At 38.1% G+C, this 20,690-nt stretch overlaps 1 protein-coding gene and 1 long non-coding RNA gene across 9 annotated transcripts in view; one reads left to right on the top strand and one right to left on the bottom strand.

The window, feature by feature from the left end:
- LOC127073136 (nuclear receptor coactivator 6-like) overlaps positions 1–19,733 on the top strand; it is a 232,039-nt gene extending 212,306 nt beyond the window's left edge. For 3 of the 8 annotated variants that reach the window (XM_051014253.1, XM_050988054.1, XM_050988055.1), the window contains 3 exons: positions 2,921–3,075; positions 3,153–8,342; positions 8,505–9,727. In XM_051014253.1, the coding sequence (XP_050870210.1) occupies positions 2,921–3,075; positions 3,153–8,342; positions 8,505–9,371 (6,212 nt within the window). In that variant the 3' untranslated portion in view covers positions 9,372–9,727. Of the gene's footprint in view, positions 1–2,920; positions 3,076–3,152; positions 8,343–8,504; positions 9,728–10,282; positions 10,431–12,850; positions 13,098–13,877 lie in introns of those variants that run through there. The other 5 variants (XM_051014255.1, XM_051014254.1, XM_050988053.1 and 2 more) reach the window with 5 other exon arrangements.
- Positions 843–1,734, bottom strand: LOC127061390 (uncharacterized). The gene is made up of 2 exons (XR_007780854.1): positions 1,453–1,734; positions 843–1,374 (listed from the first exon to the last, which is right to left on the bottom strand). It is a non-coding gene; the product is annotated as an uncharacterized LOC127061390 (long non-coding RNA).
- Positions 19,734–20,690: the final 957 nt, after the last annotated feature.

Raw genomic sequence — 20,690 nt, 5'->3', positions numbered from 1 at the left:
GAACGTTAAAATAGCTTTTAAACGTACGCGTATAAAAGTAGAACGGGAGAATTGGTTGCTCTTGATATTTTATACACTTATATCATAAATTCCATTTGCTATCGTTTTACCTATTACACATCGTAGATAGAAAATAGAGAGTCCAAATAAACGAATCATGGAAGAGTAGTAGGTATTATCGTGTTCGAGGTGTGTAGGATATTACAGCATACTGGGCGATATAAATTGAATTCCGTCATGAAACCGTTACAATGATGGGGTGGTGGAAATGCATTATACACTCGAGCAGAATCGTCGTCCATCCCCATTTTGTGGCGTGCTCGCGCATGCTCGTTCACGATTTTATGCCCTCTTAAACAATTTCCACTCGTAAACAATTTTCCCCTTCTTCGTCGATCGATCATGCCTGTCTCACGTCGGCGTAATGCGTGCTGGTTAAACTCCGACGTCCCAACGTCGAACGATTTCACGAGCGACGCATCGTGTGCTTCGTGCGTTTCGTGTGTTTTGCGGTTCTCTCACTTTTCCATTCTCTCTCTTTCTCTCTCTTTCTCTCTCTCTCTTTCTCTCACTCTCTCTCTACCTCCACAACCCTTTCAACACCCGCCCGATCCCCTTCTCGATTCGTTGTATCCATCTATTATTGGAATCAAATATTCTCGAGGGACTTTGTCCGAGAGGGATGTATTCGCGAGTCTAATAAACGACATGAGATTAAATTGTTTGTTATCGAAAATCGTCATTAGTTGACGACGAATGAATTCGAAGAGACAGAGAATTTCGAAATCTTCTTTACGAAAAGGAAAAAGAAGGATTGGAAAAAAAGGAAAAACCATTCGATAAATTCTTAGAGCTTTTTATTTAATAGCGTTAACGCGAAGATTGCAACTCGAATGTATCTACTATTCGATAGTATTTTTTTATATATATATATATATATATAAGTATATGTATAGGTATCTGGAGAACGACCGCGCGTTTTCCATTCTGTCTATCAAAGGAAAATTGAAAGGATCCTTTTGATCTGCTCCTGTGACGCTTATCGCTTTTGCTCTTGATAACATGTCGAGGATAGCTCGGAATTGTGATGGAAGAAGGAAACGCGCACCCTGCGAGATGTCCGGAAAAGGGACCAATCGGCCGTTCGTGTCTTCTTATCGCGCGGCCGATCAATAAGTCCCGGGAGGAGGAAAGAATCCGCTCTCTATTCGCTGCCAACGACAAGCGATGCGTGGTGGTGGTAGTCACGGTGGAGGAGATGGCGATGGAGCTGATGCTGCTGGTTGTGGCGGTACTGCTGGTGGTGGTGATGGTGGTGGTGGAGAAGCCCGGACGACTCTCGAGGTGGGGAAAGCATCCCTATCTTCGTCGTTGCTGGTAGACACAGACTTGATAAGGGTTAATTTCATACGAAGAGATGGGGAGTAAGGGAACGAAGCGAGTAACGCATACCAACGCGAAGTACACATCAACGTGGTACGGGAGACGGGCCAGAGTAGATGAGAAAAGAGACGAAACGGTGGTGGTAGTCCGCGGTCTCGCGACTGTCCGCTCGTGATTCTTGCGCCTGCCCGGACTAACGTGCAATCCCTTGCAATCTCTTTCTCCTCCTCGTCGCTCTGTGTAGCCCCTCATTGTCGCGCAAGCGCACTTCAAATCACGAGTATTCAGTCTGCAACGACGCCTCAACCACGAAACGTCTGATCCGGGCTAATCTCCAATGATCGCCGGCAACTCGCTTCTCGGCTGTCTCGAAAGTCTTAGACTTTCCGAACGTTGTCGTCGGGAAAACGACGATCAACTTACTTTTCATGCTGTGAGTTTGCCTTCCCATAGTCAACAGTTAACTCACGTCTCATTCGATCGCTTTGGTGTCGCTTCGTGTGCACCGTCAATCGAGTTAGTGGAATACCAACGATGTGTTTATACATCTTTTAGTTTTACTCGATATATTTCGATGATATTACGATCGAGAGTCACATGGGAGTGCGTTTTGGGTTGAAGTGTTGCCGAGTAAATTACAGACATTCAGTCAGTTTATGCTCGTATATATTTTTTAATGTTTTCTTTGAATATTATAAAATTATCGTGAATAGAGTCATTCCGTTGCGCTTATCATTAGGAAGATTTACAGCTTACACTGTTGATTACAACTCCTACGAAAATAAGGGTGAAAGGGAATGATTGGCGCGTTGATGTGAAACCCCCTCGGAAGCCACAAAATGCTTGGAAGATTTTACGCAAATCTTCGTCCCCTTGAAAATCGGGTTAAACCGCCGCCACTAACAGAGATAGAGATAGAGTGAGAAGGTAGTAGGGGTGAAAGAGAGAGAATGAGGAGGTGCCTTACTGCGGAGTAGAGATTCATTACTAGCCGCACCCCCTTCCACCTCTCGTTCGTCCTCTTTCTTCTCCTTCGTTTCCTTCGGCCCGAGTTATCTCTTCAACCCCGTTCCATTGGTGTTCACGCTGGAGAATAATTATCCGTTGTAGCTTTACAGATAAAAGACCCCCCGTTGAAAGCTACCTTTTCTCTCTTCTCGTTCGCCCTTCATCGTAGCCCTCGTAAATCACAGCAATTTCGAAGTGTCGACGACTGTTATAGCACTTTACCGGCACTTGTGTACACTCGGTCGATAGCTTCCGGCATAGATGCTCTCACGAACGAATACAAATGCTGATTTTAATATTTTTTAAGCGACCCCGCAGCATTCTATCTCCCGCAGCATTATTGTTTCCGTATGATAAAAAGCTTTTAAAAAGCTTTTGAAATATTATTCCGTTCCTTTTTTTTTTAATAATTTCGTAAACCGTGAAGATTTTCTATTTTTTAACTGTTAATTTAATCGACTTGTTTGCTTAATTCCAGATACATTTTAATTATAATACGCAATAACATGTTATCAATTCGTATGCGCAGATGGTCTCAGCAAGAAAAAGAAGAGAAAACTGGTGGGTATAGGGGGCTTGTACTCAGGAGTTTCCGTATCGCAACTTCTGGCACAACGGGAAAGAGCTATCGCTGCTGTTTCCACGTCGGGAGTTCAAGGTTCATCGGTGCCTAATGGATCGCAGGTAAATACCGCTCATAATTCTTCTTTGATTGCTTTGGCGATAATAATGGCTTATTACAAATGCACTTTTCTTTGCAGGTGTGGCCGATCGCGATCCCTAATTTGCAGATGCAACAACCCAATCAACAAATCTGCCATCAATCGTTAAATTCACCCTCTCAAAATCACGACGTGAATAGTTCGGCACGAAACGCTCAACAGCGGTTAAATCAGCACAATATGCCTGGGATGCTAATGGGAAATCCGCTAATTATGAATCAGCAAAGTACTAATTTCAATAATATGACCCAACAACAGCAGCAGCTTTTGCAGCAACAGCACCAACAATTATTACTACAGCAACAGCAGCAACAGCAGCAACAGCAGCAGCAACAGCAACAGCAACTGATGCAGCAGCATTTATCGCAGCATCAACAGCAACAGCAACCTCAGCAACTTTTACCTCATCATCAACAAATGCAGCACATGCCGTTGTTGCAACAACATCAGGAGCAGCAACAGCAGCAACAACAGCAACCACATCCCAACGCTGTAGTGAATCAATTGTCGCAACAGCAAGTTCCTCATTATATAAATCAGTTGAATCAACAATCCTTGCACGTTATGCAGCAACAACAACAGCACTTGAACCAACAGCAACAGCTCCACATACAACAAATTCAAAAACACAATATGCAACCGCCACAACAGCAGCACTTAACATCGGAAATGGATCAACAGCAAACAGGAAATTATAATTCACAACTTCCTCAAGAAGGTTATGTGCATCATTTACAATCTTCGCAAATGTCGCAACCTGTACTTCATCCGCTTCAGCACCAGCTACATCAACATCAGATACAGCAACAGCAGCAACAACAGCAACAGGATCAGCATGGTATGCAGACTCAAACTATCGATCCATTTCAAATGCAAATACAACAACTACAACAACAGCAGCAACATCAACAGCAGTTGTCGCAAATGTGCGTGCAGGCTCAGTATCCTAATCAGCAATTATCTCATCATACGATGGATATTATACAGCAATCTAACGGCGGGTCCGTTATGAGTGGAATCAATCCTTCCGATATGCAAAATAGACATGGTCGTACGCAATCAGCTACGGAAGATGATTTAAGTGCTAAGCAAATGCAACAGCAGCAACAACAACAGCAACAGCAACAACAGCTGTTGATGCATAATCATAATTTGCAACGGCATCAAATCGTTGAGAATGGAAATCTGTCAAATAATCCTCACGAAAATGCACAACGAATGTATACGCAAGGCCAAGTTCAGTATCCAGCGAGAAACTTTGATACTCAGAAGATATCGACTGTGGAAGCCAAATTTGGTCATCAACAACAATACACTTTAGTCAGCCACGCGGGAAGAAGTCCAACTATTAACCATGCTACAGAAGTACAATCGGGTATGGGACCAACTAGCGGACAAGCAGGAAATATACATTTTAACACGAGAACACCCCCGTGGCAACAAAATCGTACGGTTGTCACGACTAATCAGTCTTCATTAACTACGGTCCAAAATATCACTTGCAATTCTTTTGATCGTGTTCCTCCTCTCCATCATCACATTCCACAGACGTCAACCTGGACAGACGAGGTAGCGAGGAAAAAAGCTAAGTCAAGTAAGAGTATGATGAAAAAACAGCGTCAGCATGGTGCATCGGATATAAGGAGTAATAATGGTCTTGATCAGCCGATACCAAGTCCAATTGACGAATTTAATGATAAAGCGCAACAGAATAGCGATCAAATCGGTTCCACGGTTAACAGCAGTGGCCCCTCATTTTTAGAGGATCCTAGTGGTTATTTAGCACAGCAAACCGCTTTACTAAATAGTACTATATCGCGGCAAACTGGCGTTAATAACACTCAAGTGGCCATATTGAATAGCCCGAAAGTACAACAAACGAATCACAGTACTCATACAGCAAGTAATCCCTATCTTGCACAACCAAAGCCTTCCTCTGCTGCCAGTCCTTCAAGTACAACATTTAATTCTGTGAAAAATCATGCCACTTCGCCAGTAGTGGTGCACAGCAGTATGACGCCGACGTCTAGTAACGGTGCCATCGATTCCGACGGTAGCCCTTGCCATGGCTGTGTTAGCAGTGGTGACAATCAATCCTTCGTTCAAGATCAATATAACAAACAGCAATTACATCGACAATACGTATTGCATTCTGATCAACGCGAGGATCCTGTTACATCGTCGACGTTTGGTGAGAAATATCAAGGGAGTCAACAACAAATTGATTCAAGACCTATTCAAGGAGGCACTGTTAGTACTAGTCACGGTTCACCGATCGGTACAAATAGTCCAGCCAATTCGGATGTCCCCGCTTCCTCGACACCTGGAATATCTCAACCAGCGACACCACAGAGTTTAACCTCGTCCCAACCATCGACCCCGCATAGTTATTCGCAACCACCGACGCCCCATTCCCTTGCATCGTCGTCTGGTCAATTGCCATCTCAACCTTTAACTCCGCATTCTCATCCATCTTCGTCGAATCAGTTTGCAACTCAACCGTTAACTCCTCAGGCACCGCAGCCTTCGCAATCATCGTCTAATAACAGTTTGGAACAGCACTTGGAAATGTCGTGTTCAGTCGCAAATAATCCCAGCGCTATTTCACCAAGTACATCTCCTTCTCAAACATATTCTACGCCTATGGACAATATAACGTCTCAGCTACCAAAAAGACAGGCTGTCAGTACGAGACAGCTATCGCTAGATGGTTATCAACCACATCCACATACAGTGAATACAGTTTCAAGGATACCATTAAATTCTTTTACCAGTACGTCGTCCGTGATAACGACTATGGCAAGCGGACATACGGTTAGTAGTAATACAATTACGTCTGTGCTTGCTGGAAGAGCGAATACGGCGACCGTATCTATAAATACGCCCTTGGGGATGCCTAACCCCGCTATTTTAAACATTCTTTCCAATAAACCTCAGCAGCCAACGACGGCACCGCCCGCTCTCGTGAATGTAACAGCGACGTCGACAACGGCGCATCATCCGCATTCGATTCCCCTTACACCTAGTCAATCGTCGACGATCACAGTATCGAAGTCACCATTGGAGATGGTTCAGAGTGTAGTAAGTAGTATTCAGGTACCTCAAGCGACAACTAATTCACCAATGCCACAGACTCAACAACAGCAACATCAGCAACAACAACAGCAGCATCAACAACAGCAACAACAACAACAGCAGCAGCATCAACAGCAGCAGCAACAACAACAGCAACAACAACAGCAACAACAACAACAACAACAGCAACAACAACAGCAGCAGCAACAACAGCAACAGCATGCTCAGCAACAGCAACATCCGCAATCGAACGTTCAAGTTCACAATGTTCTTACATCTGGTGGTATACTGAAGCATCCAACCGGATCTACTTTGCCACCCGGGCATATCTTAGTGTCCAGTGGTGGACAGCTCATAATGGCAAGCACTGGGTCTGCTATTAATGGCGTGATGGCACCGCCACCCCCAAAAATCATTTCTAATGCGAATTCAATGCCACCGTTATCCGTTTCGCCGATGGTCACTAGTGTAACTGGAGCAGTTAGTCAAGTTATACCGGCAGTTGGTGTAGCTCAGCAAGTGATAGGACAACCGACGGTTTTGGTTAATGCTATACAAACACCGGTTCTTATTCAACCCGGTGTTATGACGATGGACAGTATTGGACAAAATGTACAAATACCTCATCTCACGGTTGCTACCGGGAACGTTATACAAAATGCTCAGTCCATCTTAGACGCAAATCAAGATGTGACGAGGAACGTGAGTACAAATCAGGGTATCGTGAACCGTCAACCGGCTCTACTTTCACCCGAATCCGCGCTGAGTAAAAAGAAAGCGTACAAAAAACGAAAGACCAATCCTCAAACCGTAGCGTCGATGCTTCACATTGCTTCGTCTCAACAAAATGCGGGTATGCTTATGCAATCGCAATCGAATTTTGCACAGCAAAATTTCCAAACACAGAGCATAGGTGGGCCGATGTTGCAGGCCCTTACAATTGTTCCTGGCAAAGGCGGTGCACCCGCTCAATTGGTCATGAATGGTCAAACTGGTGCAACGTCCGCGCAATTTAACACTCAACAGATTATTACAAATCCTCAACCTGCTCAACAAATAAATCTTTTGCAACCGGTTAATTTGTTGAATGGAGCAGCTGGAATGGTACAGAATTTCCCTACCATCCAACAATTTATCGTGCCTGGAATAGGAAGTATGGTCATGTCTGCCGACGGTACTGCAACTTTGTTGCAAGATACTGGAAATATAGGAATGCAGCTACAAATACAAAATGTAAACGGTCAGAACGTCCTTACGCCGGTGCAAAGTCATAGCGGGATATTTAGTCCGAGTCAAAGTATTTTGGCAGCTGGACCGGCTGGGATGGTGATCAGAGCACCGCAAGCAACTGGCAGCAAAATCATTCAACAGCACAGTCCTGGTGCACAGTTCCTGTCTCCCAATAGTGGTCAATTTCTAGTAAACGGAACGACGTCTTTTGGGAATCAATTGAGTCCAATAGTGGCCAATGTTAGTCCCAATCAGCAGGTGACATTTAATACGTCTCAGGTTAGGCCACCCAATATGCAGGGCCAACAGGAATTTATACAAATGAACGGCCAAACGTTGATGGTACCTTGCGGGACCACCCAAAATATTGCCGTTTCATCAGCACCGAATCAACAGAACACAACTTTCGTTCAGCAAAACACAACGATCGTTCAACAACAAACCACTATGGTATCGAACAATCAGATACCAAATTTTCAGGCAGCGCCTTCGAACAATGCAGGGGCCGTTGATCCAGCTTTAAATCTCGATCACAATCAGCCATATATTCTAAGTTCGGGCATGATCTCAGGAAAACCGCCATCTTCTCCAAAAAATAGCATTAATTCTCCTACCTCTGATCAAAGCATGGAACAACAGCAGTATGTTCTTGCTAGTAGCAGTACTTCCGTTGTCGAGAAAACGGGACAGCAAATCGATCAACACAGTCCGTTGATGGCGAGGCATTCCGTATCGACTCAAACAGCTGGTAATCAGGCAAATATAGTACAGGCGGCGATGATGAGACAGGGTTCTCCACCAGATACGACCACGCATAGTCCAGGAAATAGTCAGCGGTCAAACAGTCCGGCTGTCGACACGACAACGCACGGAGCAGCTTCTCCCGCGCCACCGATCAGTGCCAGACAGCATTCTTCATCTACGGTAATATAAGAAGCAATGCGCATAATGCATTATTAGATATAATACATTACGATACGTAGTAATAATTATTCCTTTTGTAGTCGTACATTCGTTTTTCTTATTACTTTTAAAGGACTAATTTAAGTGAGCGCGAAGTCGAATTTTTTAATCGTATGGTTTTAGCCCATGGTTCATTGCGTGTCAAGCAGCGAACCTGATTCTGGTGACATCACGATGGCGTCAGAAGATTGGAGGATTCAGGGTGTTACCACGAAAGAGATCACACTAAGTCAACCCAATCTTCACGGGAAGACTTACGTGGAATCGACGGTGACTACTGGGATCCAGGTTGGTACCCATGTAGAACAGGGTAACCGTCATCTAGCTCTAATAGACATGCATCAGCCAGCCGATACGACACACGCAGAAAACACATACGCTGACTCACAGGAGCATATGGACACATCATCACCAAATCATTCCATTTATTCAGACACAATGGACCACTCTCCACTGGAGGATCAGCTGAGCGTCCCTAAAGAAATAACGGATATCTCTCATCAAGAGATCGATGTCAATAATCCGTTGCCTGTTGTAGGACAAGCGCATTATCAACCGATCCTCTATCATAGTCATCATTACGTGCCTAATACGAACGTGTATCGGCAGCAAGCCTTAGTGCCAGATCATGCTCATTATACTATGCTACCTCACGCGAATAAATTCGATCCTAAGTCTTGCGATCTTGAACTTCAACATAATATCGTCGAAGAAGATAGCGATCAAAATTCCGAAGATAAAACTTCGGAACGAGAAAATATTCCCTATTGTCCCCAAAATGTTGCCTGTCAAAAATTTATTGGCGTAGGTATCGCCGCACCCGGTCTTTATCCTCATTTATATAATTATAGGTCTGACCCTAGTGGCATTGCTGTCGTAAATTATTCACCAAACAAACAGGCGTATATAAATCCTTACGTTTACAGTCAACTTGCATATGCCCAAGAGGGTGACGATGGGGAGGAGAGTGATTCCTCGCTGGAGGAATAGCATCTTTCTTTCGTACGGTCGATCGATTAACTTTATTGAATTTGTATATTAAGAGAAATAGGTTCCACAGTGGCAGCCGCGGATAAATGGCGAAACACTCATTGCGAACCCATCATAAATCGCTAACATTAAGTTTGTAATTAATTTGTATCTAACGTTACTTTTACTTTTTATGCGCGTCTTTTTTTTTTCTTTGCGACGCGGAGCATATATGCTCGATCATCTATAGCGTTATTATTTAAAACGTAAATACATTGCAATAATGTAAGCGTATTATTAACCGTGTGCTAGTGGATTATTCGAAAAGATCCATGGTTCTTTATAATGAGAAGAAATAAATCTTTTGCTGAACAATATCCTTCTGATAATCGAATGATATAATATATATATATATGCGTATATATATATACACACGTATGTGTATATATATATATACACACATACATACCTTGTGACGAAAAAAAAATCTTGCAATGAGCATGCGTTAAAAAGTTTGAGTTTGTTTATCTCGTATCGCTCTTGTTTGCATGCCAAAATGAAAGAATGACGATCAAACGTGCCACCTTCTTACTCGTTTTATTCGTAAGCGCGGTGCTATTTAAGTTTGTGACTGTTCTACGTTAGATTTTACGTTGCCTATGTCTTTATTGATTTTTAAAGAGCTTCTCGAGTAACGATAACGAGTTTTAACGATAAAACAACAAAATGTTGAAGAGAGATCCGGGTGATCTGATATTCGTGTGCTTTCTTATCAATGCTCGGTCGATTCGAAAGAATGATGACGCTATTGCTGAAAAGAGAAACAAAACACATGGTTTAATGCGAATATTAGTTGGAAGTGTTATTATTGATATGATATTAGCATGCGGTTGGTAAGCTTGTGCCTGAGTTGATCGAGTTGTATTTGACAGATCTATACGTCAGAGACGTTGAAGCAAGCGGAAGGTGTGGTGAGCACGGTGAGGTGCGAGGGCAGGGAACATGCCCTCGGCCGAGGAATCAAGCGAAAGCTGGAGTCCATCCATTCGATGCATTCCACCCTGCATGAAGACCAAGATGGTCAGTATTTTGTACGGTACAATTAGATCTTAATTAAACGTCAATAGCTAGATTAATTTTCTTTCGTGAAAGGAAGTATTCTTGCAGAAACTTTTCGAGTACGATAAGTTTTAAAAAGGACGCATTCGTTTTAATAATTTTTCTGTCGAAACGTCCTTATTTTTTTTTTTTTTGAAAATTCCTCTACATGCTGGAATACTTCTTTTAAAAATACTAGCGCAAACAAGGCAATGTAAATTTTTCTGTAGATCTTGAATATTTATTATAATACTCGTTAATCTATTTCAATCTTTTCTACGAGCTCTTAAAAATATTCTTAATGATATGTCACTTTTTAATAAGCACGTGGACGTGATTATTGCAAAATTGATTTTCACATTACAAAACGTACGAAAAAATTTGGTACGAGGGGAATGTTATTATCGGTTGTGCCTCTTTGATTTGAGTATATTTGATTATGAAATGCCACGCGATGTGTACTATAAGACGCTCTTCAAACTCACATTTGCATTGATATTTGCATGAACGATGACGGTCTTTCTTTGCTTGTGCATGTTTAGCATAATACGCGTATTCATGTGGTACGCTTATTCGCTGCATGGTAAATTGCTTTTGTAATCGCTTGGAGGTGTTTGTAAGTTCTTCATTTTGTATTCACGATTGTAACTTTTAACGGCCATTTATCTTTCTTTTATCCTACGGTATATAAAAAAAAAAGAAAAAAAAACGAAATCCATATATACTTAGTTACTTATTTACGCACGTAATTCGATATCGCGTGCGTAAGTAGAGAACCGAGAGAAAACAAACAAATAACATTTCGTCATAAAGCTGCTTTATCATTAATTACATTCGCACGAATGTTTACGGAACAGGTAAGTGACGTCAGTACTAAACGGATTTCATTTATTGTTCGCGTATTAGATTTGTAAAATACATAAAATAACAATGTTACTTGTTATATGTAAATAATATACGTCAAAGTTTCGTTGCGTTTACTAATTGGCTGTCAGGTTTGTTAATATCATATTCTCGCAATCACATCGAATTGTGTGGCCAGGGGGCTTCAATCACATATAAGTTCACTTTGTAGGGGGTGTGGCTCATCGATTTACGGCGTTACCTGTATATATTCATCCTCACATAATTTTTGTACATAATTGCTATGGCATGCGCGCAATACGTCGTGGGTGAAATATTGACAAATTCTATAACAAATCCGGCTTTTAAAAAATTTCATCGAATTTCAATCGCGTCATAGGAATTTTATTTAAATACGTTCATATGAGGGTTATAATAATGACAAGATTTGGATTTGTCGGATTACATTTTTTAAATTTTGATTTGACTCAGTCCTTTAAAGTTCTAATTTTAATTTAAAATAATTCCAATCGAGAATCGAGTATATTTTATATCAATAATTATTTTTCAAGTAATTAAAATGAAGAAGTTTTTTTTTTTCTTAACAAAGATTTAACACAAAATACAAATAGAATCACTTGCATGTGCTCACACGAACAACCCGATATATTTTATCCCACTTCTGATTTCGCCTTATCATCAGTGAATGATGCAACTAATTATTTTTAACGAGCACACGCGCGAAGCAAGAAGCACATTTCGGAGGATGGACAAATGTACGGCTCGATGTAAAAGACGTAGTTGTAAAATTCTAACAATTCACCAAGGCAGTACGAGCTACGGGACTAATTTTTCTGTGACATGCACCGCAATCATAATTAAGCGTTACGTTGTTTTGCGCTGCACATCTGAAACAACAATTAACATCCAAATGGCGAAGGACTCTGTAAACTCGTTTGATATTTATTTAATTACGTCTAAAATAATCTTCAAAATCACAAAACATTATAATAGTTATCATGCATTATGATAATTTATAATATATTGTAGTCTCAAAATATCAGGCTTTTTTTCTCTTTGCGCTCGAGTATAAACAAAAAAGAAAAGAAAAAAAAAACACAGAAATAATTAAACTTTCGATAACAAATAATTTACAATGAACTATATATTGCTATTAATATCAAACAAAACGTTATTTATATCCAAATAATATCCATTGTCCTTTAACATTTATTTGTCAATTTCTTTATGATATGTTAAAATTATTTCGAACGATCGATAATGTTATAAAAAAAAATGTCAAGTGCAAAGAGTTAAGATTACTTCATAAACTAAATATGTACGAGCTTGCAACAAGTGTCCGAATAGTCAACATTTCAATAGTCTGCACAAATCCAATTTAAGGAAAAAAATTTGTCTTCCTTCCAATATCTCGATAATAATTCCTCTCGCACCATGTATAATATGAAACGAGCCACGAGCCCCGTTTATACAGAATGAAAAGTAGATAAAGATAATAAGAAAAAGAAAAACAAAGGATCGTTCTTTGGAATCCTCAGTAGCCGAGACAAAGGTGGAGGAGAAAAAGCAATGGAAACTGGAAGTGGGTGAACTCGTGTGGGGTGCAGCAAGGGGGAGTCCCGCTTGGCCGGGTAAAGTCGAGTCCTTGGGTCCACCGGGCACGATGACAGTTGGGGTCCGTTGGTACGGGGGAGGGGGCACTCTCACCCAAGTCGATGTCAAGGCCCTCAAGTCGCTCTCCGAAGGCCTCGAGGCACACCATCGTGCCCGAAAAAAATTTCGGAAGTGAGTTTGATTCGACCTTTATCAGATCTCTGACAAAGAGATCGAGTCTTTTTTACAAAATCTCATCTATATAACAAATTGTTTTCCAAAGAAACTTTTGTCCTTAGCAGACAATTTCATCGGTATGAAAGTAGATTGCTGTACGTGGTTGCTGATTTTTATCGACTTGTGCTACTTAAAGAAAAAGAACAAAAAAAAAAAAGGAACGCATTTTTCTTTCCATGCGAAAAGAGAAGAATGTTTGATAAATTAAAAATGATTACGTGAAACGATCGTAAACATACAGCAATATTCATTAGCAAACCAACAGCCAATTAACTCATATAATATAAATCGATTTCTTTTACGTGTTCTCGCAGTTTTTATTATCGTAAGCGCAACGAACGAAATCTACGAGGAACGATGAATTAAGATCGAATCGTTTAAAAAAAGTAACGATAAAATATTTGGAAAACTATAAGAAACGAAATTATATATGTATTACTATTTTGCTATACATATATCTTTTTCTTAACGGCGATTGTTTCTACCCTTTTCGTAGCACGTTTAGATTTTCGTTTCGCTTTTGCTTGATACACCGATCATATTATTCTTATTATTTTTATTATTAATTATTATTATTATTATTATTATTATTATTATTATCATTATTATTATCATTATCATTATCATTATTATTATCATATAATTTTATTTAATCGTATGCCGATCGAAGCGGCATTCCAAGGCCTATTACTCGATTAACTTTACGATTTTATGCTTGACCCTTGTGTTTTTTAGAAGTCGTAAATTGAATATGCAATTGGAAAATGCGATACAAGAGGCTATGGCGGAACTGGACAAGATAAGCGAATCGTCGCATCATCGAGAGAAGACGGCATCAGCGGTAAGAAGATCATCGAAGGTTTCTTCGAGTCCGACCACGACCACGAGAAGTCCTGCTGGCAATGCCGTCTCTAAGAGATCGTCCAAGAGATCAATGGGAGCAAGTTTGGATAATGGAAAAGCCGATCAAAAGCAATGTCGATGATAATTCACTTATAACAACTTATTCGCCTATCGTAGATCAGAATAATTCGGAAATAGGAAAAATCGATTAATTCGAATATCGAACGATATAAATGGCACAAAGCTGTTTCTTATAATTATCCATTCCTCCTTTTAATCGGCCCCGAAGAGAAAAATCTTTGAATTTTCTTCGTTCCTCTTACTCCTTATTTATTCCGTCTAGAGTCCTGAAAGCTCCTTTACGATTGATTAGCATCGAAGAACACGTTCTCCCGATCGCGTTTCTTTGAAACGAAAAATCGAGACACGCATACCTACCTTGACGTCGTTCGCTTCTTGTCGATACCCTTCAATTAAGAATTTCTCAGTTGTTCCACGTTGCGATTGATCGCTGATAAAAGTATTCCCTTTGTCGGCTGTCACTCGTTCCAGAGTAAAGGGAGATTAATCGTTACCGCATTTGTATAGGCGATCGTCTATATAATAATCCGACGTTTCTCATTCCTCATTCTACCTTTTCTACAAGACGTAACCTCTTTTCTTTTCCTTTCCCTTTGCGTGCAAAAGTCATCGGGAAAAGCCTAACTAGTCTAAGAAAAACGAACGAAGAAAAGTTTTATGTCGATATAATCAAGAGAAAGAGAGAGAGAGAAAGAATGATATGAAGTGGGGAGATGAGAATCAGAGTGATCGGAATCAAAGTAACGAGCCGTGAGAAAGGAGAACTAATCTCTAATGGCAGCATGGGGACACTTTTTATATCAGGCGTGTCTACGGCTACCGAGCTCTCGGCTTTTCATCGACGTCCACTCGCATAATTGATCGTTACTTCCTGTTCGTTCGTTCGTTACAACGACTACGAAACTAACGATCAAAGATCTCGCTCGTTACGATCTTGCGACGTTCACCGGTATAATGAGATCAATTTCAACTTTGGACAAAAGATTAAATTCATCGTTCGATTAATCGCGAATTATTATTATTCCAATGGTGCTAGTTTATGGTGAAAATCGTTTTTACGTGAAAGCAAAAAAAAAAAAAAAGAAAAAAGAGAAACAAATGCACACAATGTATTCGCGTGATCGGAACAATATGTATGTATGTCTCTACCGTCGTACGAAAATCAATGGCCGACGTACGACTGGCCTATATCCGACGTTTCACGATTACTTAAAACAATGAATTAATGACTTATGGATTGATAACAATGAAAAGCCCGTAGACTCTTTTCTTTTTACGGACTTTCCCATCCTAAAATTCTGAGCGTGTATATATCATAGATATAGTATATACTTATACGTATATACGTGCGCTTGTACATAGAATGTCCTTTTTATTCCAAACGATAAAATCGTATATGAAACGGATATAGGCGAATTTCCGTCGAATATTGTTTACAATATAAATATGAATACTTTCCTCTCGGCAAGGTTCCAAGAATAACAATGAAAGAAAAGAAATGAAAAAGGAAAAAAAGAGAACAAAATAAGAAAAAAAAAACAAATTTCGATAATTACAATATTATTGCCTTTCCGACTTACGCTTACGATCGACGAAGATTTTAGCGATACTTTCATCGAATCACTCTGAATTGAAATTTTTACGTACAAAAAAGATTGTTATCCTTAACGATAAGAATATTTCGAATACAATGCGTAAAACTCTCGAATACTATTTTACCGATCGATATCAATGCGTGTATGTACATCTATAGCAAGGAAATAGTATACGAGCTATCAGTTTTATTAAAAAGCTATCTATGTATATTTAGACGCAAGCGTAGGCGGAAAGGATCGTTTTAATGATACGACCTCGCGTTGTACACCATTATTATAAATATTGATTCGACATGTTCGACCATTTTAACTAACGGAAGGATGGTTCGTGAAAAATATTTTAAATCTCGGCATAATAATTTTATAAATACGATTAAGTACATACTCCGTTAATCGGATTTGTATATATAGAAAAGAGCGATACGCGTCACCGACTGGACGTTATTACGAAGAAAGTATTGTATTTAAGTTTTTTAATTAATCGGAACAAACGAAGGAGATATTGAATTCGCTTTTAATGGTGTACCTTAACTCGTTGATCGCATTTTACATGGAATGATTATAATATGGAAGGATTAATTGTCGGGAGCATTTTAGATAATTAAACGTGAAAAAAGTTCTCGGATATTTGCTTAGAAATTTTTATCACTCGTGGTCATTGATCGTCGAAGTATCTACCGTAAAAAAGAAAAAATACAAAAAAAAGAACAAAAAAAAACATAAAAAAAACATGTTACTATGAAAAATTTATATAAGTTGTGTAATTAACGTACGTTATATAGCTAGCAAGGGAAGGAAGATTTTGAGTATATCTCGCAGGAATATTTGGTTAGATGTAGTATTAAAAAGAAAAAAAAAAAAGAAAATAAGAGAAGAGTTCGTCGCGATTGAACATACGATAGACAATAAAGGAGATGCAAGTATCAAAAATGGAAAAATAAAAAAAAATAAATAAAAAAGAAAACTGTCGCGCGATTTTCAATTCATGTCTTTCATACATTATTATCCGTGAGTTTCTTTTAAAATCGACAAACACATAACTTTGCATACCGTGTCCGCAACATAATTAACATAAAATATGAAACGGGTCTGTAACAATTTTCTAGCGATGTATATATATATATATATATACATATATATACATATATTGTGCTTGTAAATATGTCGATGATAATCACACTGAGAAAGAAAGAAAGAGAGAGAGATGTCACAGCGAATTTTTCAGATAGCAAAAAAGATGCGAGCGTAAAGAAAAAAGAAATATAAAGCGAACACAGACGAAAATAGCAAGGTTTGATTCGATTTCTCATAAGAGATTCGAAAACATGAAAAGTGATGTCGATTATTCGAAATGAAGCTTTATACCATATACATAAATACATACATACACACATTTATATATGTATATATGGTTCATATTTATATATATATATATATATATATATATATATATATATATATATATATATTTATATACATATACATATTTGCTTTCTTTATCGGATAAAGTGTCTCCTTAAAAATAAGGAAGTATTATATCAGAGCAAATCAAAAATTTGCGATATCGCATGTACATGGAGTCTTTCAAGAAGCATAGATTTCGTCTCGTTTACCTGGTACCTTAGATTTCGACCTTTTGCTGTCACGCACACTAACCGTACAGTTCGGTTCGTAGAAATTTTAGACGATATCAAAAAAGAGAGAGAAACAGGAAGAGAGAGAGAGAGAGAGAGAGAGAGAGATAAAAAAGAAAGAGAATAAGAAAGAAAAAAGAATGAGGGACAAAAAAAGAAGAGTAAAGAAATAAAAAGAGGCGAGTTTAAAAGAAGAAACTCACGATTTTTGTCGTGACCTCGTAAAGCTCGTGCGTCTGATTTCGATACGTGGCGAAACACATATCACCGATCTCGACAACGATTTTCAAAAGTCTCTAAGCGTTTTGCACATTGTATTAAAAAAGTAGAAAAAGAAAATGAGATGAGAAAATGAAAAAGAATAAGAATAAGAATAAAAATAAAAGAAGAAGAAGAAGAAGAAGAAACATATATAATGTAAATGGCTGGTATCGCTGTAGTCGCAATGGGACCGTTTTAAGAATAAGACAAATTCTTATCTTTATCGCTCTTAATAATCCCTTTCGCTCTAATCATCTCGAATGACTCGCATAATGCGAAATAATGGAGAGAGAACATATTTAGTCCTCCCTCAACATTTTTTCTTTTCTATTTTTTTTTTTTTTTTTTCAATCGGACGACCATCGATGCGACTGATATAAATCAATTTTGATTGCTTTTTTCCCTTCGTAGAGTATTCAAAAAAAAGAAAAAAGAAAGAAAGAAGAAGAGAAAAGAAAAAGGATGAAAGGGAAAGAAAGTGGAGGAGAGAAAGAGAGAATACGAAACGCCGATGGGAAAACGTAATTTAAAAAAAAGAATCAGTAAAGACTTACCTCAGTAAACATATACTCAAGAATCAAACGTCTTAAATTCGAGAATATATACTGTAGTGCCGATGTCCTTTGTATATTTTCAATACTGTAAATAGATATATAAATACGCCTTATTAAATAATTAATGGTAATTAATCAGCAATCACGCCGTACAACGGCTGGTCGATTTACGCATTATTGAAAATCGAAGTTGGTGCGTTTTACTAAGATAAAGAGAAAGAAAAAGAAAGAAAGAAAGAAAGTAGAAAGAAAGGATGAAAAGATGGATAAAAGAAAGAGGATTTATGTGATTGGATAATTACGTGTTTAGCAGGAAGCTTTACGAGTTTCGAGAGAACATTTTGTAAAAAATAAAAAAAAGGAAAAAAAAAGAGAAAAGAAATTAAGAATAGAAAAGAAACGTGAAAGAACGAGGGAAGAAAAAAAAAGAAAATATGGCCTATGTTGTTAATATCTCGAAAGTCGTCTACGTTTGCGTTACGTTGCATCTTTGGCTATGTAGCGATTCGTCTAAAGATTGTTCACGAATTAATTATGAGTTAGACGAAAAATACAGAGAAAAAATAAATTGCGAGAGAGAAAGGGAGCGAAATAAACCGTGATAAAAGAAAAGAGAGATCAATTTTTTCGGAGCGCTATATAACGATAGTAATTATTCGGTACGCGAGTTAGAGAAATCGACGAGTTTTTTCGGCGAATATTTATTGCTATTATTATTTATGAAAAGGTAGAATATTTACGGAGCGTTTCGTTCGCTTGTTGAGTTTTGAGAGAAATATAAAGAAAAACGAGAGAAACGTGCGTAAAATGTACAGGTATAGAGAAAAAGAGAGAGAGAGAGAGAGAGAGAGAGAGAGAGAGAAAGAGAGGAAAGCGAGAGAAAGAAAAAAGATATCCTTTCTGTGGTAAATGGAATATCTAATCGGAAAAGATACCAAGAAGAGACAGAGAGCTTGGTCAAACTCGTAAAACAAAACGACTTACCGTGATTGCGTTAATAAATAAACAAATTTAAGACCGCGACGAGTGTACTTTCGGTGTATAATATAAATATTAATATTATACATATTATATCAATTGTCAGTGGTATTATACTAAGAGATGATAATTTTATATTTACAAGATAGAAGGGCCGTTAAATCTAAATGAGTGTAATATACATATGTACTATGAATTCCCACCCTTCCCCGATTCTAGGGAGAAAGTTAGCAAAGCTACCTTATTTAATAATATTTGGCATAATATTTATATATATAAATATGAATATAAATATATAAATACAAATATAAATATATAAATATATAAATATATAAATATATATAAATGAATGAATGAATGAATAAATAAATAAATAAATGAATAAATAAATATATATATAAATATATATATACACATGAGAGATAGAGCATAAAATAAAAAAAAAAATGGATAGGCTCGGGTGCGACAATATTTGTCGATTCGAGAAAAAGTATGAAGCTATGTGATCCACTACTACTAGTAGCTTTTAGCTGTAAAGACTTATACTTTATTTTGTAAATTTTGTTTATACAATGTTTGATCGTTCACGCATAATACTATTGTATGTGAAAATAAGTTAATAAATCATTAACATGTGAAGTTAAATGGCGTACATTGTATTTTACCGATCACCCGTTCATATATATATGCTACAAAATGAATATATTTTAAAATCTCTTTTAAATATGTACATTATCTCTGTTCACGTTATTTTATTATATTTAACGTAACTCTTACGTAATATAAATACATATTTGCTAGGAGTATATACATACGTCTACGTAATACGATTTAACAGTTCAACTTTGATATTTTATACGTATCATTTGGAGACGATATAAGTTACACAAACGAATTAAATTTTAATCGTGTGCTTAGAATTTATAACGTTTTAACAACGCTCAATTTACGCGTGAATTTATTTTACAAAGACAAATATAAGTAAAATTATCAACCGACGATAAACTCGAAGTTGTAAACGGAACGAAATAATTCTATTGGAATCAAAATGGTCGACGGTAAAATAATACAAGATGTTTCTGGGAGAAGTGTTAGATGGTAGCAGGATGTTCTCGAATCGTAACGGGAATAAAATAAATCGATCGATATGTGGGTGGTACGAGGACATTCTTTAATTAATACTACGTAGGAAGATTAAATGAAAGCTTCCAAATAAATTATGAAGCTCTCGTATATTTACAAATTCGAACGTCAATCTACGTGCTCTTATCGAAGCTATTGAAAATTGAGAAAGCTATTATCGAGATTCAGATGAAGCAATATTTAATTATTTAAAGCTGATGTATTAGATATCGTATGAATATCTTTTCTTCTAATGTATCGAGAGAGATTAGGTAGTTAATGATAAGAAAGAAAAAAAAGAGGGGAAAATACGTAAACAATAATTCTCTTTTCATCTTCTCGTTTTATTCGCGTTACGTCATGCAATAGTAAACAAGAGGACAGACAACTCCTAGTATCCCTTTCGTTTGAACGATCAATGTCGCTTGGTTTTCGGTACTGTTCGCTTGCTATCTTTCTCTCTTTATTTCATTTGAAATG

Source organism: Vespula vulgaris, chromosome 2 (genome assembly GCF_905475345.1).
Source record: "Vespula vulgaris chromosome 2, iyVesVulg1.1, whole genome shotgun sequence".
Lineage (NCBI taxonomy): Eukaryota > Metazoa > Arthropoda > Insecta > Hymenoptera > Vespidae > Vespula > Vespula vulgaris.
The sequence above is the reverse complement of the archived record's forward strand: the minus strand, read 5'-3'. Positions and strand labels throughout refer to the sequence as shown.